This window comes from Patiria miniata, unplaced genomic scaffold (genome assembly GCF_015706575.1).
Source record: "Patiria miniata isolate m_02_andy unplaced genomic scaffold, ASM1570657v1 HiC_scaffold_29, whole genome shotgun sequence".
In the NCBI taxonomy this organism is placed as follows: Eukaryota; Metazoa; Echinodermata; class Asteroidea; order Valvatida; family Asterinidae; genus Patiria; species Patiria miniata.
This window is the reverse complement of record NW_024037068.1, coordinates 21,386,128-21,412,825: the sequence shown is the minus strand read 5'-3', so window position 1 is coordinate 21,412,825 and position 26,698 is coordinate 21,386,128. Positions and strand designations below refer to the sequence as shown.

Genomic DNA, 26,698 nt, shown 5'->3' with positions numbered 1-26,698 from the left:
TCTGCCGGGCATCATAGGCAGCGTACTCAGTTGGATATTTAACGCGCTGAGTAAGTCCGTGTCGTGGTTGGCCGAACACGTGTGGGCTTTGTTTTTGGGTGTGGGGGCCTTGGTGTTTGCATACCTGCAAAAACGATGGTAGTTGTAATCAAAGTTAAAAACAAAACAACACAAAAAAAAAGCCTTACCAGCACAAAGTTGGTAAGGCTTTTTTTTTGTGTTGTGAGATTAGAGTGTGACTTATCGCGTTGCCTCGTAAGCTAAAATACCCATGCCAACGATAGCTAATATTCCTACCGTCAACGATAATTTTTCGTCTTGGTGAGTTTGTAGTTTCGTGGGTTGGGTTAAAACTGTTGGTGTTGGTGTTAGTGTTGGTGCAGGTGTTGGTGCTGGTGTGAGTGTTGGTGTTGGTGTTAGTGTTGGTGTTGGTGCTGGTGTTAGTGTTGGTGATACAACATCGGTCATAGGCTCTAGGGGTGTTGGTGGCGCGACGTCATCGGTGTCATCAAAAGAGTCGTCCGGTTGAGGTTGTGAGTTTAAATCTGGTACCAAACCAGTGTTCATACTCTGGGTAGCGATTTGAAGATTGTTGTTATAGCCGTCGTGCGTTCCAACCCTCAAGTTCATATCCGATGGAATTAAATATAACCCCGGTTTCACGACAAAATTTAAAGGCGTTCTGGCATACTGCAAAGAGTCTTGAAATTGATCGATACTCGTTTCCATGTCGTCTACTGCATTGATGATATCTTCAACGATGACGTTAAATTGTCTCTGAGCGTCTAATCCGGTGCCCGGTGATAATACGCTCGTTTTTGTTTGAGCCTGCGCACCGAGTAAAGCATATACATAAGATCTGATCGATTCGTTGATCTTTATGATTCCCGCGGGGGTAAACGAACTCTTGGTGGGTATAAAATCTAACCAAGCCATTTTGACGATGTCGTCTTGTTCGAGATAACCCTTCCAATGCTTAAAAAAAGCATCGTGTTTTTTTGGATCGTCTAAACCCCAATTTTTATCACCCGTGGGGTTGATAAAATCGTCGAGTGTGGTCGTGTTTTTATCATAGTCTAACGGCAAGAGTAAAAACGATTTTGTTTTTTCGTTCCAAAGAAAAAGCCGACCTAAGCCATAAGTCTTTTGATCTCTCGTCTGTTTAAAAGACTTATTTTGATCGATGGCAAACGTCCGACAGATGTTGGTAAATGCTCCACGATCATAGGTGTTGCTGAGAGCGTCAAACGAGTCTTCTCCCGGTATTGCTATGGCCATGTCGTTTAATATCCTTCTCACCGTAAAGTATAGATGAAAATTAAATAAGGCTTTAACGTAACGGTTGTTCGAGTTTAAAATATCGATTCCAACACCACAGCCCGTTGTAGCGCAATAGATCGCAAAGTTTAACTGATTTTGATAAAAAGACATGGGGTCTATTTTCCAACGAAGTACAGCATCGTTGGTATTGAGGCGAGATATTTTATAGTCCGAGATTAAGTCGGGAAACGGGGTTAAAAACGTGTTAGACGCGTTGACCGTAATCTCGAGTTCGCCAGTGAGATACGGACTGTCTAGTACATGCGCTGGGGTGGTAGCTTGTCGTTTAGCTACATTTTGATTTACTTGTTTCGTTACCTGATCAGCTATCGATTGTATCTGCTTTTTTAACGACTTAAAATCACTCATTATTTTAGTTTCAGTTTTAATATAAAAAGACTTTAAAATAAATGCATTCGTTTCACTTGTTTCAAAATGAGCAGACGTTTAAATTAGAAGACGTCGTAGATAATTTAAACGGTCAAAAATATATACGCGTAAAAAGGGTGTTGTTTAACGCCGGATATTTTAATATTTCCAGCGCCACGGAGATTGATTGGTTTACGCAAATAGATGGGAGACCCGCGTTTACCACGGATAAACCTCCCCTCATACCCGCGGAGTTTCTTTCAGATGTACACATAAGAACGCCGGATAGAGATTTTATAGAGCGATTGTTACCCGATATACCATACCACTTTTTAATTAACGATGAAAATGTTTTACAAAAAACTATAAACGATCTTATAAAAGCGTACGAAGACGATAGACTAGAATCCGTTTTAGAATCAAACAAAAGAAAAAGAGCTATTATAGCTGAACGGCGAGGGTTGATTTTAGCCGCCATGTCTTCAGAAATACCAAAAACTGAATTAGAACTTAATACGCTTCAATCTTTAGTAAGATTATTATATGTTAGAGAAAGAAAAATCTTTGAAGGTGAGGAATTGGCTTCAAAGTTTATTGAAGGAGAAATGGGTGCGAGCGAGTTGAGCGAGTTGAGAGATAGTAGGGAAGCAGGGGTAATTATAAGGGGAAGTCTTATCGTGACGGGTGAGGATTTAGATTTTATTCCTCCGAGTCATTTAGAGCCGTTGCCACTCGGAGTCACCGGTTCGGTCATCATAGCACCGGGGTGGTACGACGTCGATTGGTTCGATTTCATTTTAAATTCTATACCCGGGGTAAGTTTTCGAATATTTAGAGAATCTAAAAAGGTGACGTTGGTGATAACCGACGTCAATCTCAAATTGCGCTTGAACAGAGAAGTATCTCGATTACTCAATTTACCCAAAGGAAGACTGATACCCAAAGTGGTATATACGGGGTCTTACGACGTTAATCCGTTTAAATTTTTGTTTATTCACTGCCCGCAATTAAGTACGAGTGAAAACTTTTTTAATGGTCGTCCTTCTGACATCTTAAAAATCGTACCCGTGGCTACGCGCAAACCCGATATTGATAGAGCCGAGGGATTCAAAAATCTTAAAAACGGTATAATCGACAAACTGACATTTTCTATCAGCGGTGAAAAAGGACAGGTATTCAACAACAAGGGTGAGGGTATCATTATCGAGTTGGAGATCTTTTAATTTTAAAATCTTTTTATATTAAAAACATGAGTGTAGATGGTAAGGCGTTATACCCCGATATTTCTGGAGATGTACTCCGATTAAATAGTAACGAAGAAACAAAAGTGTACAGACTTAAAAAGATTGAAGAGATTCGATCTTTAATCTTGAAAGAGAGAGACCACCGAGAGCGCACTTATAAAAAAATAAAGAGAATGATCGACACTATTAATTACGTAGAGATAGGATTAGAAGGATTGGGGACTGTAGCGGGGGCTGTCAGTATACCCGCTCTCTTGGGTGTTATATCAGCCCCCGTTGGATTGGTGCTAGAAGGAACGTTTATAGGCGCTTTTGGTGTAGATATTCTGCTTAGAATCGCGTCTAGGCGATTATCCGCCAAGCTAAAAAAGCACGACCAGATTAAAATATTAGCAGACTCCAAACTTAACACGATTGAAGAATACGTGTCTCAAGCCATCAACGACGGAGATATATCGCACGAAGAGTTTATATTGATTACGAGAGAGCTCGCAAAATTTAACGAGCTTAAACAAAAAATTAGAACAAAGACCAGCACAAAGCTTCAAAAAATTAAAAACGATACAGACTTTGAAAAAGAAGTTAAAAAACGGGTAGACGAACGGCTGGCAAAAGAAAAAAAATCTCTTATCGAAAAACTTACAAGTTCAAATTCTCGGTAAATAAACATTATGAAAGCGAACCACCGAGTTATACCTCTATTTCACCTCTTAGGGCTACCCCCTCGGCCCCGCCTTTATTGTAGTGGTCATCGTATATTTTTAGTGCTTTATTAAATTGATTTTGAGTCACTTTAAATAAATCTCTAACTCGTTCTTTGTCTAATCCAACGACGTGATGATAACACGCCGCTATTAATGACCGTTTGACGCAACCATTTCCCCTCAATGTTTTGTAATTAACGAGCTCGTTATATTTATTGATTGTTTCTTGGACATCTTCTGAGTCTTGCTCTGGACAAACAGACAAAATAAGTTTCTCCACAGTTTTTCTTTTGTTTCTCTTTAAAGTTGACCAATTGATACGATCTTCTTGCACATTTTCTGCCGAAAAATCAAAATAACGTGAAACTATTTCACCGCACGTTTCACAAATTAAAAAACCATTCTCGATGATTATATGATGATCGCACTTATCCCCAAGTTGTGACGTCCCAAAGTATTCCATCTATTTAATAAAAACCGATATTATTTTTTATTCATTTTTCAAATACTCGTCGGTCTAAACATATTACTCTCCATTTTTATATTAAAAAACAGCTCCTCACCTTTTACAGGGTAAGGAGCTAATTTTTTTTGTCTCGAGTTTCAAGGTCACGTTGTGGTGACTCACACACGTTTCAAGGTCACGTTGTTTACGCCAAATTTCTATCGTGCCTCAACACGTTTCAAGGTCACGTGGTGGTGACTCACACATTTTTCAAGATCACCTCATTTTAGCGACGACAGATTTTTTTATTTTTTTTTCTCTCTCTCTCTCCCGGCGTCAGATTTTTTTTTTTTTTTTTTTTTTTCTCCCGGCGTCAGAGATTTTTTTTTTTCTCTCTCTCTCCCGGCGTCAGAGATTTTTTTTTTTTTTTTTTTTTTTCTCTCCCCCACACCCGGCGTCAGATTTTTTTTTTTTTGTTTTTTTTTTCTCTCTCCCGGCGTCAGATATTTTTTTTTTTTTTTTTTTTTCTCCCCCACACCCGGCGTCAGATTTTTTTTTTTTTTTTTTTTTTTTTTTTTTTTTTTTTTTCTCCCAGCGTCAGATATTTTTTTTTTTCTCTCTCTCTCTCTCTCTCTCTCTCCCGACGTCAGATTTTTTTTTTTTTTTTTTTTTTTTTTTGCTCTCTCTCTCTCTCTCTCCCGGCGTCAGATTTTTTTTTTTTTTTTTTTTTCTCCCCCACACCCGGCGTCAGATTTTTTTTTTTTTTTTTTTTTTTTTCTCCCCCACACCCGGCGTCAGATTTTTTTTTTTGAGATCGGGGGATTCCCCTATATTTTTCCCCAACTATTTTTAGAATCGAGAGCGGCGTGCTCAGGCTTGCCGCAGATTTTTTCCATTTTGCTCCGGTTCCCCCACCTCCCCTACTACTGCCCGCGCAAACTCATGAATATGCATAACAATCTGTGACGTACGACCTCGTGTTTTTGGACGTGCGTGCGGCGGGGCCGTACGTCCAAAAACACGAGGTCGTACGTCACAGACTGTTTATGCATATTCATGAGTTTGCGCGGGCGCGCCTGCATATTGCATACATTACAGCGCGGCCGCCATTTTGAAATCGCATGGGGGATCGCATGGGGGACGATATTTGTGGAATCTGATGACTGAAATTCGTCTTGTGGCCAGATAGATGAAAATATTGAGACCAAACAACGTTTTTTCGAAAAGGTATGAGTTGCTCTACGACTACAAACCTTAACTTTGGAAATTTGTGTCCTGGATGAAAAGATAATTGCGATCGAAAGATGTAGCAAAATCGCTACATCGGCGGCCAAAAAAATTCAGTCTTTTTGGAAGCATTCAGCGTCTGGCCGTACTACAGAGCTTGCGATAGTACTGTACGGCCAGACGCAGTCGGGCTAACGTTTTACTAGATTGATTTTAAGCAGTTAAGCCAAAATCTTGTTTCAGTCCACACTCTATTGGTTGCATACTGCTTGTGTCAATTTTAATGCATTTTGGATGTGTTGACGCTGTGTTGACGCTGTGTTGACGCTTTGGAGTGTGTTGACGCTGTGTTGACGCTTTTTAGTATGACCGGGCCCTAGGCCCTACACACAATGACACAGTGAGTGGACTGGCCTGGTACACAATTGAAATGGTACATAGCCTATACTACTATTACTAGCTCCATGACCTGTATGATACCAATCATTGAATTGTTCAAAACATTTACCAGTACAGAAGTGCCGGATCTTCTTGGTCTATGGATAAAAACCATTCAAAGTTGCTCAAAAGTTGTATTAAAGTGCCCATCTGGAACTCTGGAACTACCTTCGAAAAGAAGCGACGTGTCATTTCCATATACCAGCTACGAGTCACATTCCTGAACGTCATCATTGTGATTCATACCAAAGAGTGTGCTCAATTTCGAGTTAAAGAGCGGCATGTCGAGGCACCAGTCTGTTTTGCGGGCAAGTGCGTGGTGGCGCTATTTCGAGTGACCAGCGATTTGATGATAAGAGTATCGCGCAGGCAATGAAAGTGGGCGTGGCTTCGCTGATCAAAATTTCATCTACATGTCTTGTTTCCTCAAAAGTTGGTCACTACACTCTAAAAACAGAATGGTTAACATGACCAATCATTGGTTGAAATAACCAACTATATTGTTTAATATGTGTCCAAACAATTGTCGGTAATTTAACCAATGATTGGTTATTATTATTAACCAATCTTGTATGCAAGACCGCATGCGGCGGAAGGGCAGTACTTCGCAAAAAATACTAAATTTAGAGACTGGGGGGGGGGGGAATCGAAGAGCAATTACCATTAATAATTGTGTATGGCGGGAAAATGACCGCTGTTTGTTGCATCTAATATATAAATTATAAAATTGAGTTGTTACTTTTGATTGTGAGCTATAAGTCATGAACTAATTTCCATCGAGACGTGAAAGAAAGATAATTTGTACATTCGCTTACACACTGCGGTATGTTTTGTAGGTCTACTGAGGGCAGTTTTAAACACATGCATACTGCTCGCACAAAGTTATAAAAGTCATCTTTGCTTCTAAGAAAAATACTTAAAAGAAAATTTAAGAATATAAATGAAAGAGACAAATAACATATTAAGCAAACATTATGGTTCTTGAAATAATACTTGTTCTTAGAACGACTGAACTGTTTTCTATTCACCTGCTAGTAACTTTCATCCCGAACTTCATTATTTTTTTTTCCAATTGCTAACAATTTAAAAGTTATAGGCCTACACTGAGACGAACGAAAATATCCACCAACGTTTATAGTTATTGAAATATTTCTTTACGAAATTTGAATTATTGTCGGCCCGACAATCGGTTCTTGCGGGTTTTGTGTGCAAAATGAAAGCTCTGTTTTTCATAATAGGGGCGAAGACCGGCGCCCAAAATCGGATAACGGCAGTGAACAAAACTTAGAAGGCCCATGCAATGTCGTTTTATTGCAATCCTTGAAAATGCACCTTTGGGTTCCATTTTACCTGATTTTCAATTTCCATTTTACCATTCATTTTCAAGGGGAATTTTTGGCGCCTTTAATTTGATTTATATGCCTAATGCGATTTTCCATAGTCATGAGTAAAGGGGGTGATGATGCTACAACTTATAGGGAACATACAACATTTGCTTTTGCTGTAATTTTCAGAAATGGGTGGATTTGGGTGTCAGTGTATTTTACAGCAACTTTTTTGACATTTTGGGTTGACTTCGTAGATGCTGGAAAAAAGAGAGAAAAACAATCATGTTCTTGTAGTCAGGGAACCAGCCTAGCTGTCTTGTACCCGTTCACAGGTGTGTAATTGATTGCAAACAAATGGGGATAATCTAAATATGGTAAATTGGGAGCAGTATTTGAAGAAAAAAAATCCAGTGTGTTTTCCAACGCAGTCGGCCGACCAACGTTGGAAATTGCTAAAAATGCACTTTTCTTGAAAATGAGTCAGCACACCATGGTGCATGATGATTTATTCACTGACAGTATTTGGTGATAATTTGGTAGGTTTTTTTTTATTTTGGTATGCTTGCAAAATAATGATGTGTAATATTAACATTCCTTTAAGCACCAAAAGTTGCAAGAATTGTTGGATATTTTGCTGTTGTAAATTGTCTTTTCTTTGGTGATTTGTTGTTGTGTCGGTAGTAGGACCACGTGGCAGCTATAAGTATATTAAAGCCAATGATCAAACATTTCTCGCATACTTGTTTCCAATGAACACATTTTCGGGTTCACAATTTGAAAAAAAAAACCTAAACTGAACAGTGCCTTCCAAAAATGACATCACAGCAACAGCATCAATCAGTTGTCCGGAAAAGCATGGACAAGTTTTCAATGTTTAAAGAAGTGGCCTTTTCAATAAAATTAACCAAAAACGTATGTCAAATCTTACTTTTTATACATTTAACAGAAGTAGAAAGTTGCACAAAATGTGTGCCAAAGAAAAATTCGTCTCATGCACCAAGTTTAAGTTGCTCTCCCGGTATGTTCTTAAAAATGAAAATAAATCGATTTTATTCCTCCTCTGAGCCTAACGAATTTTCAAGTGTACAATTCTAACGAGATAGTATTTTCATTTTTTGACGTCTACCCTCTCTTTGAAAAAAAAAATCGCACTTATTAACGCAACAATATCAGGGCTGCAAATAATTCGCACTAGTACTGACCATTATGCACACTGCAACAAAAATTATATGCCCATTTTCACGGCGCATGTAATGGTCTTTCTTTAAGCGGGTTTTGTTTTGTTTTTGGGATTGATGTCAGAAAATCTCTAAGTACCCATTTATTGAAATAATTGTTGGAAAAAAATTGTCAACAAAAATCCGCCGGGGGGCGGGGGGAAGGGGGGGGGGGGGGGTTGGCAAAGTGCCCCCCCCGCCAAAGTGCCCCCCCCCCCGCCCCCCCCCCCCCCCCCCCCCCCCCCTCTTGATTGATACCCGATGGGTTTTTTTGGGGGGGGGTTACTATACACCATAATGTTGGAGACAGGAATCGTCGGAGGACGAACGGTAGCATTGACAGATCGAAATCACAGTATATTTTTGGAATATACGGAACATGAAACCGAGTCCTCATGCTTTAACCATCGATTATATCGAGAACATAAAAGGCTTTCTATGATATGTCACGGTACGTGATGTATATTTTGTATATTTTTAGGAGCTCGCGCGCACACACAGCGCGCTCGATTGATATGATCGCTAGCGCTAGCGAAGGGTGAAAGATTTCCATGACGTCAAAAGGATGCGACCGGAACCATTCTTCAGCTAGGTAGGTTCCACTGTCAAATTTTGCGAGGGGCGGATATACGCTAGAATAATACATACATCAACCATTCTAAAAATTGAAAATAATTTCAAGGAATTTCCAACAGAACAGGTCAAAATAAGAAGATAGTGAACAATAAAATGATTTTTTTCATTAATTTTCTTTACAAAAGTATTCTATTTCTTGAGATTTATTTCCGAAAAAAATGATACATTAAAAATGATATTTTTTTATTTCCGAAGTTCGGTGAATTAATCATCATACAACTAACACATATTTCTCACAAACTTCTTACAAAATGCTTGCAACTTTGCAAAATGAGCATGAAGTTGGGATCATGAGCACCGGAAATATATAATTACCATATTGCCCTTACCCCCTGTAAAAATAGTCTCCTCCAATTTGTCACGTGATCGTACACGCTCGTACGCCTGCGCCAGCTCTTTCGCGGCGAACAAGATGTCGGTGCGGTACGAAAAGGACGGCGAGGTAAGAATTTCTCACCAAATTTTCGGGAAAACAAGCAATTTGCACCGTTTAACGAACCATTTTCTTATAGATTATGTGTTTTTCTTGCAGGTGGTCTACATTTCCAAAAGTGATATGTTTATTTTCGTGTTGAAATATTCGTTTGCCGGTCGGCAGGTTTTGGTGTCCCTCCTTCAAAACCGGACCACGCATGTGTTCGTCTGCCAAGTATTGATTTTGCATGCTGCAAACTGCAGCCAATGTAATTAGTCAGGTACCAGGTCAAAGGTGGATCTTTTGCTCGAATTGTTCCACTAGATAAAGTAGGGATCGCGTTTTGAGGGTTGTGGACTTCAGACAGCTTCAGGCGAGTTGGTTTGTTGGTGACAAAAATGCAAAAGTCATGTTGCCAATGAAAACGTGATAGAAATATGTGCAAGTTCAGGAAGTTCACAACTAAACTAGGCAAGAGTTTGGAAAGAATTCCATACTAGGCCACCAACTCAGACCTCCTGCACAAAGTCTATGGGCCATGGCAGAAAAAGTTAAAGTATTTAAAAGAATTTTTGCACCAGTGTTTCTTCATCAGATTTACAACTTACAAGGCTACATTCGAATCGTTCAAAATGCAGTTAAGCAAGCTGTAGCCCCATAAATGTGGCCTATTTACTGGACTGCCTCCGTAAACATAGGCCACACATCCACATGTACAAAAATCGTGTCGACGGAGCCAAATTTTGATTTTCACATTTAGGCTTAGTTTGTAGGTTTTTTTGCTTTAGAAGCATACTCACCCTCTTTATAGGCTAATCAGAAAGTGCTGCCTTTTTCAGATGTATATTTTTCGTGAAATTTCCAGATTCATTTTTACACGTTTGCGTATCAAAATTTCAACATGAAATTTCACAAAAATTAGACATCTGAAAAAGGCAGCACTTTCTGATTAGCCTGTAAAGAGGGTGAGTATGCTTCTAAAGCAAAAAAAACCTACAAACTAAGCCTAAATGTGAAAATCAAAATTTGGCAAAGTCGACACGATTTTTGTACATGTGGATGTGTGGCCTATGTTTACGGAGGCAGTCCAGTAAATAGGCCACATTTATGGGGCTAAGCAAGCTGGAATTCAATATTCTGCTACTGTGATTAACTTCAGCTCCAAAGCTCATCAGGAATTCGACACACAGCTGGAGCTAAAACTATGTTGTAGTCGAATGTAGATATTTACTAGATTCTAAGAGGCCCTAAATTAAACTAAAAACGTGACTCTCTGTATCTGTATCACACAAATTGTCCTTTTTTTCCCTCTAGTTTCCCAACCCAGATTCCATTAATTAAACATAATGAGGTATGTTTATGGAATCTGGGTTGGGATTAATGTTGAATTCCTGATGAGCATTGGAGCTGGAGTTACTCAAGCTAGTAATATTCTGCACAGTTTTTTTTCCACATTTCTCTCGTTGATGGACATTCATTTCAAAGTATCTATGCTGTCTTTAAAAAAGTCTTAATTTTTGAGCAGGCATACTGAGATGTCAAGTGAGAAACATTTCCAAGTCGGAAAAGTTATCTCAACTCCACATAAACTTGTTACACCCACCACTAAAATTGGCATCAGGATAATGCATTCTTTCTAGGATTGTTCACATATTGTTTCCCAGGATACCACACTGCACACATTCAAAACAATTTGCATGACTTCATCTGTGCAATTCTCTTTCAAAAGTTCAAACATCAGAACAAACATGCTTTGTAATTCTTAACAATAACACAGTGAGTTAACACTTTCTCTTCCCTCTTCCAAGTTGATGATCAATCATTAGAAATATGTTGAAGAACACATGCGGCACTTGGGAAAAATTGAAACACTGATTATTACTAAGCAAATAGGGCCTACTTTGGATTTGCTTCAATCCCCAAAGAATTTGTACACAACCAAGAAAGCGGCGTCTAAAATGAATAGTGTATTATGCTGTTTCCAATTGTTGGAGAAAAGAATGTGATGAGAACATCACATTTTGTATTCAAGTTGCCAATATCCAGTTATTACATACATGTATTGTGCAAAACTTTACAAAGTGTATTTCACGTTGTCGTTCGATTGGATGAAACAAAATTTAAAAGTCTGAAGTCTGGGATCCCTTATCAGTGAAGAGGCTCAACACGTGGTGATCTCATGTGTGATCTGTGATCCCCCTCAATTCATGAGCAGGTCATTTCTTGGCACCTCTATCTTTAAGTACATATTAACTTTACCAGATTAAGGATCAGTGCCCCATTGCTTCTGATTGTTTCATCTGTTTAAACAACCCAAGTATAAGGGTCAGTATGTGTGTGTACAATATGAACAAAGTTCATTTTAAGGGGAGTCGTATGACTAGGGTTTTAAAGTGGTACTAAATGTAAATGTACAAAGTTCAAGCATTATTTGCAACAACAGGAAGGTTCCTTTAAACAATTTAAGGGTGGCATACGTGATGGTGACAAGTAGTTTCAAAAACTGAAAAAAAGCATTTAAACATATGTTTTGAGTTTATTTTCATAGGTTGCTTAGCTTTGTAAAAAAAAAAAAAAAAAAAAAAAATTCACATGTTGATGAATTTGGTGGAAAACAATGGCGTTTTTGGTTTTGTGTCACTGGTTTAGGTTACAATTTTGCATCGAGAGTCCAGAATTTTTGCTAAAAGCATGTCTGTGTGAACATATCAAGGTTTCTTACTGCCAGATTTAAATAATTCTTGGTTTCACTATTTCTTGCTGTACGACTCGGCTAAAAAAAAAGCAACCGAAGTTCATCCTATGGGATGGCTATACGTGGCCATCACGCTCAGCTGATCTGTGCCGAGGCTGTGCGCTGATGACACATTTCCTGGCAATTTGCATCATCAGACAAAGTTAAGATGAATATACCGTAGAATGAAAAAATCAGTTACTGGAGAAGTAAGATTTCTGAATGCTGCGTCTGTGTCATTTTTAACTTGTGGATAAACTACAGAGTACTGGCTATTTGTATTATATCGCAGGACCCATTTTTTAGGTTTTTTTTTTTTTACATTAGTAGCAATTGTGATGTAAACACGAAGAAGACTGAATCGGCATTTGTTGGAACACCACTCTTTGATAAAAAGATGTCTCAAACTAAGTGCCATCTTGTGAAATGTTCATAATCCAATTTGCAATTCGGTGAAAATCAGGTCAACCTTAACATCTGTGGCATAAATTGGAAAGCCGGTTTGTGGCAGTGAAGGAACTAGGAAGGCGTTTAATAATCTTTTGTTTCCCCTGACCCTGTTCCAATGTTCGCCGATTGAAGCCTCCCGCTCATTCTGACTAATGCAACGGCATTGCTCCAAATGAGAGAAATCTACTGTCTGTATGTCTTCATCTATCTACTAGCTGAGGATGTAACGTGGGTTAACCCTAACTCCCTAGGCCTTTTTGCTAGGATGTAGCCTCAATCCTGCAAAATCCTCCAATTGGCCTCATGGAAAAATAGCATATAGCCTCAATCCTGCAAATTCCTCCGCTATTTCTTGAATACGGTCCATGGAGGGGTGACCACTGCCTGAATCCTGCAAAATCCTCCGGCTATGACTGTCAATAGGCTGAGGCAGAGGCAGTGACATCCTGGAGCAGTGCGGAGGATGTCAAGTATAATCAAGGACTAAATTTATGCACGGCTGAGCATAAACAACACAAGGTCCGGCCCAAGACCTTGACACAGTGCGTACTCCGAAATAAGCAACCCACTTTTGCCATGTAACCTCAATCCTGCAAATTCCTCCAATTTGCAAAAAGGATTTTGGAGGATTCAGGGCGGTGAGGGTTAAAAGTTCAGCTTTGCCGGTACATGACTCCCTCAACGCTGCAGCATTGAGGAAGAACTGATGGAGTCTGGGAGGTCCCTTTAACATACTGATGAATCAGGCTTGTCTTAAAGGAAATGGGTGATTTTCGACTCACGTGTACATGACACGGGAGCCATGCAGTGGTTAATCACAGTCGTGCTACCCTGGTTCATGGCAGGGCCACTGCAAACTTCAACTAAATTTAGGGTCAGACGCGTGCTCTTCGATAAAGTGAACCATTCCAGACTAAACCTTCTTTGTGCTAAAGTTTGGCATAATGTGCGACACACAGTCGCTATCTTCATTCGTGCATTGTTTGTTGATGACGTACATGTATTAATCCACCATCTGCAACCGCTCAGTTTTCCTGTCTATTGCACAAGAAAGTATCACATAAATCTTCAATTATGCAGATTGAACAGTGTTATCACTATCGGTGTGATGACTCTTATTGAAAACCAACCCCGCAGTGCCTTTTGCGTCACATGGGCCCAGCTTCCAATCAATGGGATCAATAAATGCCCAGCCTCGTTTCCTGTGCATTTAAGGGGATTAACATGAGTCGCGAGACCAACTTCATTAGAAAAAAAAGTCTCTGCCGACCACGATATACATGTACTCTCAAATGACGTCATTTTGAGCGTCGACTCGCATAAACGGGCATCGACTGCGTCGTATTTGTACCACATTTCCAGCAACAGGCGCGCATGTTTGGAACATTATCAACACTGCGCAATGCGCGCTTGACTGGTGAATTTGTGTTCATTTATGGTAGCATAGCCGTGAAATTGGGTCCTTGGATGCTGCTGTCCCGTGAATTGTCTACTATCGCAGTACATGTAGCCATGATGATGTAGCTAACCCCTGACTTGCTGCTGCCTAAGGCAGTAGACAATAAGAAATCACTGATGCAGTGAAACTAGAACGAAGCGAAGCCTAGCCTGCCACCTTTATGTTCAGGAGAACCCTCAAAATCAAGTCCACACAGTACTGGCCTGCTGTTTAACGCTTCAGTGGCTGGGGCGATGCCACACCACATTGAATAGAATCAATTCTAAACTTAGAATGAGAATTGTGACTATTTTTTTTTCTTTCGTGAATTTGGTCCCTTCAGTCAGTAACTGACTTACATGTGTATGTTCACTGGAGATACAATTTCAGCAAAGAGAGGCTTATTTTCGCCTCGTGCATCTAAAGCGTATGTACAGGTGTGCAACGTTTCCTCGGAGCCGCTGATTTTCTCAGTTTTTTTTTTTAACTTCTCATGAATGCCAATCAGAGATGCCACTTTTCAGGTTTTAACCTGAATTCAGGTTTTTTTTAAAAAGATTTAACAAATTAAAAGTGCTGGATTTGGTCTGAAACATCAAGAAAACACATCTTTGAAAGGGTGTAAGGGTAGATTCGGGTTTTGTAGCAGTGTTTCAGGCTTTTTATTGATGTATTTGTGGCATTCTGGCCAATACACATTGAAAATTATTGTTCAAAGTCTTGTGCGGTTTGAAATTTCCTCATATTTTCCCTCTAAATTCCCAGTTGCATGCCTGTATGCACTGTATCTTTTTTTGGCAAGAACACTCATGCTTTCAGTTCTGTTCTCACCTTTCCACATTCTCACAGTAGAGGCTGTTCACTATTTGTAGCCTGCTCCTTCAACTATCCCAGCTTGAAACACCCCATTGTGTATGTTCAGGACCCTTATGTAATGCCTTTCATTGTTCCCTGGAAATTGAAAGCTTTAGAAAGAGTAAATACTTTTTTCAAGTGGCAGTCTGTTGGCTTGTGTGTATTGTTATGCAATGAGCCTAACATGCTGTGAATAGAATTGCTTTCATGGGGTCATGTACATGTAATATTAGGCCATGGGAGTTGCAGCAGTCTGGAAACAGACGCCTGTGGTGCATCTGTATTGGTTTATAAAATGTAGATCAGGTGATGGTGGTCACCAGTCTGAAAATTTCAGTAATTTTTTTCTTCATGAAATTTAATTGCTAAACAAAAGTAACAGAATACAAACCTGTATTCAGGAAGAGGCAAAGCTCTCGGTCTCATGTAGCAGGTGTACAGTGTATAATTCCTATGCATGAAGATATCAAAAGAGGTATAGGTTTTCACCCGTCATTTGCTTAAGTGTTGAAACACTCTCTTCAAGGCATGTGCATTTTATCTGCTTGTGCTTATCACACAATTATTTTTCACTTTTTAAGCTAATCTTCCTGGATCAAACTTAAGTAAAGACTATTGCAAGACTGCACACAAGTTTTCTCGGTCGAAGCAGATTGGTCATTCTGTTCCCGTCTTCCTAATTTTTGAGGGGTTTCCATTTTGGAAGTGACTCAGTCTCACTGCATGTCTAAATTTGGAGATGTAGTCCAAGTGGTGAACTCCCGAACCTAACGAAGTGCAGTCTTACATCCTCCATTACTCATGACGTCCTGCCCCCCCCCCCCAATCTCCCAAATTTGTTGAAACTGGAGCAATCATTATAATTTTTAGAATCTAAGTTTGTAAGAAGAGCTTCATATACAAAGCAAATTATGTTTTATCTTAATTTGGATAGAAGTGCCTTACTGTCCAAGTGATCAGGATTTCTAAATTTTTCCCTTGAATTTTCCTTTTTTTGGGGGGGGGGTAAGATCAGAAAACGTCCACACCTTTTGTAGATTAACCGTCTGTCTCTGGCTAGCAATTTCAATAAGGACAGCCCAGCTGTCAAAATAAATAAATAAAGCGACTGTTTTTAACAGTTGAGTGCTCCCTGCCTACATGTAGATAAAGCAGGATTGACTGGCTGTGATTGTTACGAAACCTGACATACATGTACATGTAGTTACATGTAGTTACATGTATGCTTTTACTGTAGGAGATTGATACATGTACATTAACTCAGCTGTGCCTATCGGTCACCTGATGGTGTCCGTTGATGGAATTTGACTGTCACATACATGTAGTGCCTACAAGAAATATGATCTGACTGTTGGTGACTAACCTGTATTAACAGGCATGGCACCCCCGGGAAACCGGACTGAATTTTTTACTGTCCGTGACTGATCAAAAAAAAAGGAGAGTTTATTAAAATGTTCCCTAGATTCGTTTTTGTGTGTGAAACTCCAAGCATACCAAGAAGGCAAAAGTAGGGCAGGGGTTGAACAAAGTGGAATACCATCACTGAATGCACCCTACAGTAATAATCCTTTTCCCAAAGTCATGTCTTCCCGAAGTTATTTCTTCCCTAATCCCAACCACCTTGTGAACTAGGGCTTCCCTCATTAGGAAGTGCCCCATCACGGGTAATCGGGGATGAGGTTCGTGCGACACGGCCACCGCCCGGGTCGACTTGAACAGGGGTCACCGGGTCACCAATTAGCTTCGTTTTCCACGTTTCCTGAAACCTCCCCAAGTTTCTTCTTTTCAGGGTCGTCGGGTAGTGACTGCTGAGATTTGTACTTCTGACATCACGTTCCCTATAATTCCTGAATATTCACGAATTTTGCCTCAACAAGACCACCTCTGTGTTAAACTTTTCCCACAAGTACAAAAATTACTGGTGTACATAGAATTTGTTAAAATTCTATGAACATTGGTCATTAAAAAGTGGATAGAAACGTGTGGATTTGAAAAAAAGAACAGTCTTGTTTGAATTTGCTGAGTTTGCATATTTTAGGCCTTTGTATTGGTTGTGATTTTGCTTTGTCAATGGGACGATTGCATTGCCACTCAAAAAAGGTCAAATTTTTTTTTTTCATGAATTGCATATGACTTGCAAAATTTTCTAACCTCAGCGATTGACATCCTGTATCTTGCTTTAATACATGTTTGCATGTACCTTACATGTACGTACATGTACATGTAAAGGAACGTTTACATCCATGTACGTACTTCCTCAATGACAAAGACAAATTTTTGTTGATGTTACTTGTTAGGCCCCAAAAAAAATAATTGGTCTCTGGTCAGACCGAAGTTCCGGAATTGATGCGGCGATGCGTTTTTTTTTTTTTTTTTTTTTTTTTCCAAGCTTGAATTGTACAGACAAGGTGGGTACTATTTTGCTTTTTTGTGCCCTCATTATACATTGGTGTTCTCCATAATTTGCCTTGGTGCCCTTTATCATTTGCCTTGGTGCAATTTCCCCATTCCTTGGTGCTCCTTGGTACAACAATTTGAGGAGGTGCTGTTGTAGCTTCCGTGTTAATTTGAAGGGAAAAAAAAGGTTGACGCGCATGGTTAAAATCGACGCGCGCGCTGACCAGAGACCGGAGTTTTTTTTTTTTTTGGCCTTAAGTAATGACTTAGCTTTGTGTCCGCTAACATCAACTCATGAATGGGGAATGTTTACCAGGAATATTCCCTTATCCTACAAAAGCCAATGGGAATATTCCCTTATCCTACAAAAGCCACTAGGAATATTTCCTTAAACTACAAAAGCCAATGGGAATATTCCCTTATCCTACAGAAGCCACTAGGAATATTTCCTTAAACTACAAAAGCCAATGGGAATATTCCCTTATCCTACAAAAGCCACTAGGAATATTTCCTTAAACTACAAAAGCCAATAGGAATATTCCCTTATCCTACAAAAGCCACTAGGAATATTTCCTTAAAGGGAATATATACAACATTTGCAAACATCGAAAAAAAAAACTACCTAGTTTTTACGAAATACCTTACTAGGATGTTGGTAAATGACAGTCTAAAGCATCCTGTAAAATTATGGCACCTGGTGTGAAGTCATTTTCAAGAAAATAGTATTTTTGTAAAAATTTCCAACGGGGGTCAGCCGACCACCGTTGGAAAAACCTAACTATTTTTCAACTACTGCTCCAAAGTAATCATTTTTCTTTCAGTTCAAATTTTGTTTGCTATTGGTTACATGTTCATGAACGGGTGCAGGCCGGCTAGACTGGTTCCAGTACCTTACAAGTTTCCGGCATCTGTAAATTGATCCATTTTATATTTAGTGGAGTCAGGGAACCAGACTACTTGAACAAATTTTTGTTTTTCTTGTTTTTTTCCAGCAAACCTTCAAACATGTCAGTCTAACAATATTTGATCTATTATACTAACCCCTCAAATAGTTCATTTCTGAAAATTACAGCAAAAGCCAATCATGTATATTCCCTTTAAACTACAAAAGCCGGCAGTGTACACAAACCAAAAAGCAATCCTTTGTACTTGAATTTGATTAAATTGGCATAAAGACCCATGGAAAGTAATAGTGACGGAGATTTACCAGTACCCGTACATGTACTACCTTCCTCAATCCTACAGAGTCCTTCAAAATCTCTTTGAATTCTGAATCATTTAAGGGTTGAGATTGGTTACACATTTTTGTCTAGCTTGTGCAAATTATCTTGTTAATTTTTTTCCATGAGAAACTTTTTTTTTTATTTTTGAAAGTACTTCTTGTAGCACTGTAGACTAGTGGGACATTAATCAATTCGCTCGCTGGGAGTGCATGTGGGTTTGCCTTAATGGGCTTGGGCTAAAATAATCAAACATGGCATCGGTCAATTGATAGAAACTTCCGAAGTGCTGCAGTGCAATTCTAAGGTCTCATTTGCATTTTGGCCAGTTGTTTTAAATGTGATGTTACATGTACGTGATCTGTTGAGAAAAAGTCTGAAGAAACACTTTATTACACATCAGTGCCTTTTTGTATAATGTCCAAATTGTTCGTAAAGAATGTTATTGGATGATTATGTGTTTATTTACGTATGCTTGTTATTTTCAGAAAAAGTGAACTAAAAATAAAATCAACTTGTAAAACAACACGTATAGCAAAACAAATAACCACAAACATAAATAAATAACCACGGCCATGAAAATACAATCCATGTAGATTTCAACGAACACACATACATGTGTTCACAAATGATACATTTCTAATGCATGGAATGGGATATCATTTCAGAACATGTAGTTACCACGTAGATCGAGTGTCGCTGAAACAACAGCCTTGGGTGTGAAAACAAGTAGGCTGGACTGGGGAATTGAGGTGCAAATTAATGCGATGAAACAACACGAACTGTGATATTAAAAATGCCACAAACCCATTACTGAAATGAAAAGTACCACTGAAGAGGAAATGCATGCATGTACCAGTAGATGCATGTACACACCCGTTTTTTTGCCCCACCCAAAAAAAATTAATACAAAATAACAACTAACGTACAGTGTTTCCATATTGTCAAAAAGGTACAAATCATATTTATGATGAGAATTCAATTTCAAATTTGATTTAATAGGATTTGATTTAATTTTCCGAGTTCCTGAAAGTTTACTAAAAAAAACCACCAACTTTCCAGCGATGAAAGGATGGATTGTAATTTACAAGCATACATATACAGTCTGTCCATCTCAATGTTCTATCTTTATATATCCCGGTATTTTGTTCCTAATTGTGTAATTGATTCCCCCATTGATTCGTGCCTCTGCAAAAGAAAAACGAAAAGAAAAATGAACCTCTTCCCGTCTTATCAATCACATCCATTAGACTTTGGCACTAGCGTTTATTTGCCGAAGCTCAAAACAACAGTTAGAGCCCCGGTGTGTTCATTTACAACGCACAAGCTTTAAATTACATCTGCAGTAATGGACAGTTGGACCCGCTATCAGATTTTTTTTTATCCGGGGTCTGTTTGAATAAATTATTATTGCTAGCATTGCATAATGGCGTTCCATAGTACTTAATATACATGCACCGCGGACAGGTACTGTAGCATTTGTCATGTACATGGACAGCTATGTTTAGCCTTGAGCGCTCAAAATTGCAAAGAGATGGGCAGCTTATCTGGCACTGTGCACATTAACATAGTACGCTGGAGGTTAGCATCTAAGACACTTAACGTGTCACGTACAATTTGTACATGTGAGGTTATCAGTTGCTGCATTTAGTCAAGCTTGCCTTTTAATCTGCGGCTATTTTATCTGTTCATACATGTATGGGTACATCCATGTGCATTATATACTCCATGACTTGGGCATTTTAACAGGCATTAGATTTTTTTGACTTTTGTCTGCAATTAGACATTTTGTATCTGAGAGAAAGAGAATATCAGAATAAATGCATCTTTCAAACCTTTCAACCAAATGTTAGATTTTTTTTTTACAATTGACAATCTCACCTCTAAGTTAAAATACCCCCGGTACAACTACACATTGCACACACAGGAGGACTAGGTCATGTACATGTACATGTGTGTCACTTCATTGGCTTATTTTGTTTGCTTTAAATGTTGTTGAAGTGTGCACATTTATATTGTGTCTTTGCAAAACATAAAAGGACCCGAACAGATTGAAATCTTGCATCCAGAGGCTACTGGCACTAATGAAAGCCCATGAGGGGGGACATATTCACATGACATCTCATTGCTACACACTGGGTTCACGGTTCATAAGTCCGACGGAAAAAAAAAAATGTAATAACAGTGAAGTAGACAGCCTAACAAGTCTGGCCTCTTGAAAATGTTGCGTTCCTGTTCCGCCGCGACGATCGTGTGCATAACGCGAGCCATACGGTTATCGAGCTCCCACAATGTAAAGCACTTTAGGGGTCGTGGCATTTACGTTGCCACCGATCATGTTTAATCTGGTGGGGATGCTCAAACCCATCTCCGCGATATTAATATTCTGGGGTTTTTTGTTGTTGGTGGGTTAGCCGTATTCACGGACGTCAATGCCGCCGTCGTCGTAGAGATGGGTGTAAGGTAAATATGGCGCCCCGTTTATCATTTTGAATGGTTGAATCGCTGGAAAAGGGTACGGGTAATTCAATCCGTATTGGGTAGTTTGGGTTTTCATTGAATACGGCCAAGAAAAAAAAATGCTGTGTTCCCTATTACCCTGCCCAACCTGGACAAAAATGCTGAACCTAAAATCCTTTTATTCAAAAGCAAAAAAAAGAAGACGAAATTATTGTGCTGCCCCCGCTACCACCTGAGTTTTTGCAAACATCCAATTTAAAAAAAAAAAAAATTTGTTAGGAATGCATGCAAATAGTAGAAAAATTAATCAACCTTCATTTCAACCTTTTTTTTTCTGGGTATAACATTTTAGAGCAAACAACAATTTTTGAAAAAAATTTGTGTTAAAAAAACAGTCTGAAAGCCACGTATCCATTTGTACTGACGTTTTTTCCCTATGCAGCCATTATTTCCTTTGTTAATTTCTGAAGGCCATTTCACCTTGACCTGTTCAATGAAGCATGCAGATTCGTGCTTCACAGGTACTCCAGCAAGGTTTACTCATAAAACACTCCCAAGTTATGCACTTGACCCCTTGTAAAACCTCTGTGTTCCGTCCAGGTACGTCATTAGCGAGCTGAAAAGTTGATGTTAGACATGGACCTGGGGGGTTATTGAGTATATTTGCACAGTTTAGCTGTGACCGATAATGCTGTTGATTAGGGTATGGTACGTGTAAAGTTATATGAACTTGATGTACATGTAGGCTCTGTCCATACATGTATCAGAGTTTCTGATCTATCGATAAACACAATAATTCAGCGACAGCAATTTTCTGACGTGGCACTGCGGTGGCACCTGGCTCGCGTGAGTCGCGCTCAGGTAGTACGCACGTGCTCCTGGCTCCTTCGACCAGCAGTGTTACCAAGATTTGTGCACGCCGCGTCTTATAAGAACTCATGCGGCGTGCACATTAGTGTGGCACGCTGTGCACAAACCTTATGAGACTGGTCTGGAAAATTCCAAGTGTTTTCTCAGTAAATACTTCAATATTTTTACCCGGCAAAATTTGACTTTTTAGGACATGTTATCGCTTTCTGACGGCAGGTTCAAACCCAGCTGCAGACAATTTCTTTGTTCAACTTTAAAATAATGTAAATGTACATTAAGACCTTAAAATTAAATTATGCAGCACTTTCCTTGAAAGCCGTTGTTTTTGCAGATTCCATTACCGCCCACGCAGTTTGCAAACATTTCTCATGAATTACAATGTAGCGGGCCTTGACAATGCCCACGGAGCACTAAAAATCCTCCCTACGAACAAAATGTTGTTGGAGCTTGTGAGATGCACGTAACCGCCTAAAGAGCCCTTAATGCAATAAAATGGTTAGTGACACGGGGCTTGGCAACGTGTGCGTGTCAAGTCTTTCAGCGAATACTCCGATACGTGTTCATTGATTTAATGCTGATGCGTGAGTGTGCATACATTGCGCATATCACATGTACATGTACGAGGGCGCTAATAATGCCATTCTGGGGTATGTATACATAAAAACAGTTCAATGGTTATTGACTTAGGTTGACAAGTTTCTCTTATTTAAAAATTACATTTCTACAAAAGTTTATATAATAATTGTCCTAAAGACAGTTAATGTACATGTATGTAATTTGCTTCAATAGGTATTTCGACAGTTTGTTCCCAGAAAATTAGCGTCATTTACAAAACAATCATTCATGTCATTAGCTCAAGAATATGAGAGTTGTACATGTATCTGTAGTTAGTCTGTCTACATTAGCAAAACTAAGTTGGTTTCAATTTCAGTCATCTTTCAAGTACTTATGTTAATCTAATACAAAGTGGTTGCTCTGTAAACTTGATTTTTTCTAAACAGCTCCATTATGGAACTTTCACTCTAATGAACAGCTGCTTTTGTTTGTGTACATTTTTTGTGCTATTATTTTAAAAGGGCTGTGCACATTTACTCCAGTTAAAAAGTTACGCATCAATTAAAAAGTATAATGTTAAACCCTAACCCCCTAGTAATTCCTCAGGACTACCCTGCTAAATCCAGCAGAGTCCAACCGGAGTTCTCTGCTCAATCCAATGTGCCTTATTTATTCAGTTGTCTGCTGAATCCAACGGAGTCCAACATGGCGTTATAGTGCAGTTCAGTTGCCTGCTGAATCCAACATTTTGCATCAGGAATGTACACAAGGAGTTTACTGCTCAATCCAACAGGCTCCATCGGGTATATGACATAGTTGGATCCTGTTGGATTCATATCTTTGAATTTCTGTTGGATTTTTTTTTGTAATCAGAACTGGTAACAGAGTGGAAAAGCTTTCTATATTACATACATGGAGACCTGCATATTTTATATAGTATACATGTAGTCATGTGCGTTTAAGGGAAAAAAAACAACCTGCATTAATTTCTTGCTTTACCATTGGACAAGAAATACAGTAACATTTAGTACAATTCCTTTTACTCATCAGGAAAGGTTAGGCCCTACAGGTTCCTTAAAAAAAAAAAAAGTCTGTTAAAAACACCTTGTCATTTTGCCTTTGTGGAGCACCATCTTTGTGTCACTTAACGAGCACCTCCTTCCTGCCTCAACGGGGGCTGATTACAAAATAGATTCCTCGCATCCTCTGCCCTGATCTGCACCGTCAAGATTTCCTCCGTTGGATGCCCGAGCTGTTGCCATGGCCTTCCCAGCCGATTAATTAATTTCTGTCTTGTTTTTCTCTTCTCCCCGCAACGACACGGGGAGGCCTGTCTGCATCCTGTCCCTGCTTTGAAATGCTAATGCCGACTGTAAGGTGTTTATGAAACTCGGGCTTTTGTCTCCAGTTGTGGTTACGTCTCCAACCCAGACCTACTACATTCAAATCCGTAGAAATTCATGTACACCAACTTTTTGCCTCAAGTGTGTGAGGAATTTTTGTGTCTCTGAAGAACCACATGTAAATTTGAAATGGCATCTGTCAAGTATGACGAAAAATCATGATGTTGGAGCTTGAAGCCGAAGCTGAGACGAAGCCGGGGTTTTGTAAACCTCCATTTGCAGGAACACAGGAGGACAGGAAAGAGAGGCCTTGAGCATCTGGACCCTGCCGTCTGTGCTGTTCATCACATGGCTTGCTAATGAATATTCATGGATGAATATTTAATGTGTAATTTCTGTGAATATCAATGTTATTCTGGGAATTTGTGGCTTCCACTGTAAAATGTTGTAGCTTACTGCCAACCTTGTGCTGTAACGTGGATGAACATGTAGAAAAAAAATACTTGCATGAATATTCATGAATGTAATGCCTGAATAACCTATTAAAATCAAGTCTATGAATAATAATGCCATACTTGCCTCAGTATAAAATGTCCTGTATGACATTAATATTGTTAGCGTAAAACAAGCTTTTAGGCTGGCTGGATCATGCATTATTGAATGCAATGCTGCTGGCAGTGCATCTATTTATATACGTACTTGTATGAATAATGAATTTGACTAGTACATGTGTTATCAAACTGGGTTTGCCTCTAAATGTTTCACTTGAGGAGATGAGGAAATCAGTGTTGACAGTTTCTAGAGAATTTACATATTAATATGTGTATTTGTTTCAATACCAATTTTATTAACTCAGCATTTCAAAAATTGTTTTAAAGTATTTGTTATTTATTAAGGAAATGGAATGAACATGTTTAAATATGAGGGGAATATTTGCATATATATAGCAATTTTTGTAAAGCATTAGATGACTGACTTGCCTTAGTATGCAGTGAATTACATGTATTTAGACTGAAGTCACCGATTTCATATTTTGATATGAATTTGTAATTTGATACTGTCACATTTTGGCACTTCTTCACTGTATGCCAACATGGCCAATGTCGGAAGTGATGGAATGCCTGCTATTCACAGTTCAAAGAATTAATTTTTTTGAAGTGTGTGACTTCATGCAGTGCAGTTGACTGGCATATCAATGTACTGTACATGTACATGTATAGCTGTATATGCACTGCATCGTGTAAAAAATGTATGATATTAGATGGAGAGACCAGAGACATTTCGGATACACTAGCTCTGTGGCTTGCTGTCCAATCTGCATTGATAATGGAGTGCTCAGTTGACTCTTTCTGACAATATCTGAAACCTGTACGTGTGCACAACGTACAGTGTATGTAATTGTAAGGGATTCCGTCTTGATTTTAAAAGCACAATCTTTCAATCTGATTCAAGTGAACCAGAATATGGCAAGATATTACATTTGTGAACGTGAGAGAAAATAAAGGTAGGAAAATCAAAACATAAAAAAAATATATCCCCCCACCAAAAAAAATAAAATAAAATCTAACATAGAAATACTGTTTATTTATTAAAGGTAGGAAAATCAAAAAAAAAAAAAAATTACCCCCCCCCCAAAAAAAATAAATAAATAAAATCTAACATAGAAATACACCCTTTGCATCGCTCTGTGCGAACTGAAACATAAACATCTTCAAATATATTTCGCCAAAACATATTTTTGTGCATGTTTAATACTTTGAGAAAATCGTGCCTCAAATCTTATTTGAATAGTGTGGGTTAGATTTTTGGAGTGCAGTACCATTGTTATATAAAAATGTATGCAGTACTTTACAATTTTCACTACACACTGCAATTTTTCCACTTTTTTAAGTTTGGATATTTATGCCCTGTGCACCATAGGAGTTTAGGACATGCCAAGTGACACTGACATGTGCCTTGGAGTCAGAAAACAAACTGAGGTCAATAAACTTCCTAGTCAACATCAGGGTGTGTTTACATGTACCGGTACACGAATCATGTTTCCTACATGTTGAAATGTACCATAATAGATGTATTGATCAAAAATATATTTCCTCTTGCCTGTTCCTTGTACAACAAGAGTCAAATGTAAACTTCATCCTTAGATTTTCACTTTCAGTCAAACATTTTCTTGACAGATTTTGTTCTGAATCTCTGTTGGATTGAGCTGAGCATAGTGAGTGCTAATCAAGATAATTGCAAATAAACATCGCAACCTTTGCAAAAATAACTGTACTCTAACCAAAAAAAATTCCAGCCTACCGGTACTTGGCAAATCCCGTTTCAGTTTAATGGCACTTTGATTTGAAAGCAATTACGAGGACGCTAATGTACGGTCCTGCGCTTAACGCGCCATCCGTCGGCAGCGTTTGTGTGTTTGCGTAACCTTTTCACTCGGTGTTATTAAGTCCAGGCTGCCAATACAGGGTGTTGAGTTTGCACTCCCGTTTTCTCCCAATTTGGGGGGTTGCTTTGGAGTGTAATGCCCGTCTCGGCCGTAACCTGGCAGGTTTGACGTCAGAACTTCACGAGTGGACTACTGACGCTCTGCGTGTTACTGGGTTTTTTTTTTATTATTACCAAGAGTCTGTCACTGTCAGATGAAGATAAATGTACTGTACATGTGGGGTTGACAAATTGGGACTGAAATGCGTTGTCACATACGGTACTGGCATTGTTTCTGTCACCAGTGCTTTGAAGAGCAGATAAGATTCATGTACATGTGTACAATGTACATGAAATATTTCGTGAAGGGATGTTCATGTAGTCGAGTCGAGTAATCAGTGGATGAATAATAGCAAAGGCATGTCTTTGTCAAAGCTCATTTGAATAGCTTGTGAGTTGAATTAGGATTGAAGTGCTTGTTATGAACTTGCAGCGACTAACATGGACTTCAGCTACATCCATGGTTTTGTTTACAAAAATGAGTCATCAAATAAATCATAAATCATTTTGATCGCAGATGTGGACTAAGCTGGTGATTGGTCAATTTGG

The 26,698-nt window shown here is 38.9% G+C and overlaps 2 protein-coding genes across 3 annotated transcripts in view; one reads left to right on the top strand and one right to left on the bottom strand.

The window, feature by feature from the left end:
* Positions 1 to 5,991, bottom strand: part of LOC119735796 (solute carrier family 22 member 15-like) — a 37,945-nt gene extending 31,954 nt beyond the window's left edge. For both annotated transcript variants that reach the window (XM_038209731.1, XM_038209732.1), the window contains exon 1: positions 5,818 to 5,991. The gene's annotated coding sequence lies outside the window, so the exon portion shown is untranslated. The remainder of the gene's footprint in view (positions 1 to 5,817) is intronic.
* A 3,279-nt stretch (positions 5,992 to 9,270) lies between these two features.
* LOC119735694 (sodium/potassium-transporting ATPase subunit alpha-3-like) overlaps positions 9,271 to 26,698 on the top strand; it is a 60,876-nt gene continuing 43,448 nt past the window's right edge. The window contains exon 1 of the mRNA XM_038209549.1: positions 9,271 to 9,370. Coding sequence (XP_038065477.1) covers positions 9,341 to 9,370 — 30 coding nt within the window. The 5' untranslated portion in view covers positions 9,271 to 9,340. The remainder of the gene's footprint in view (positions 9,371 to 26,698) is intronic.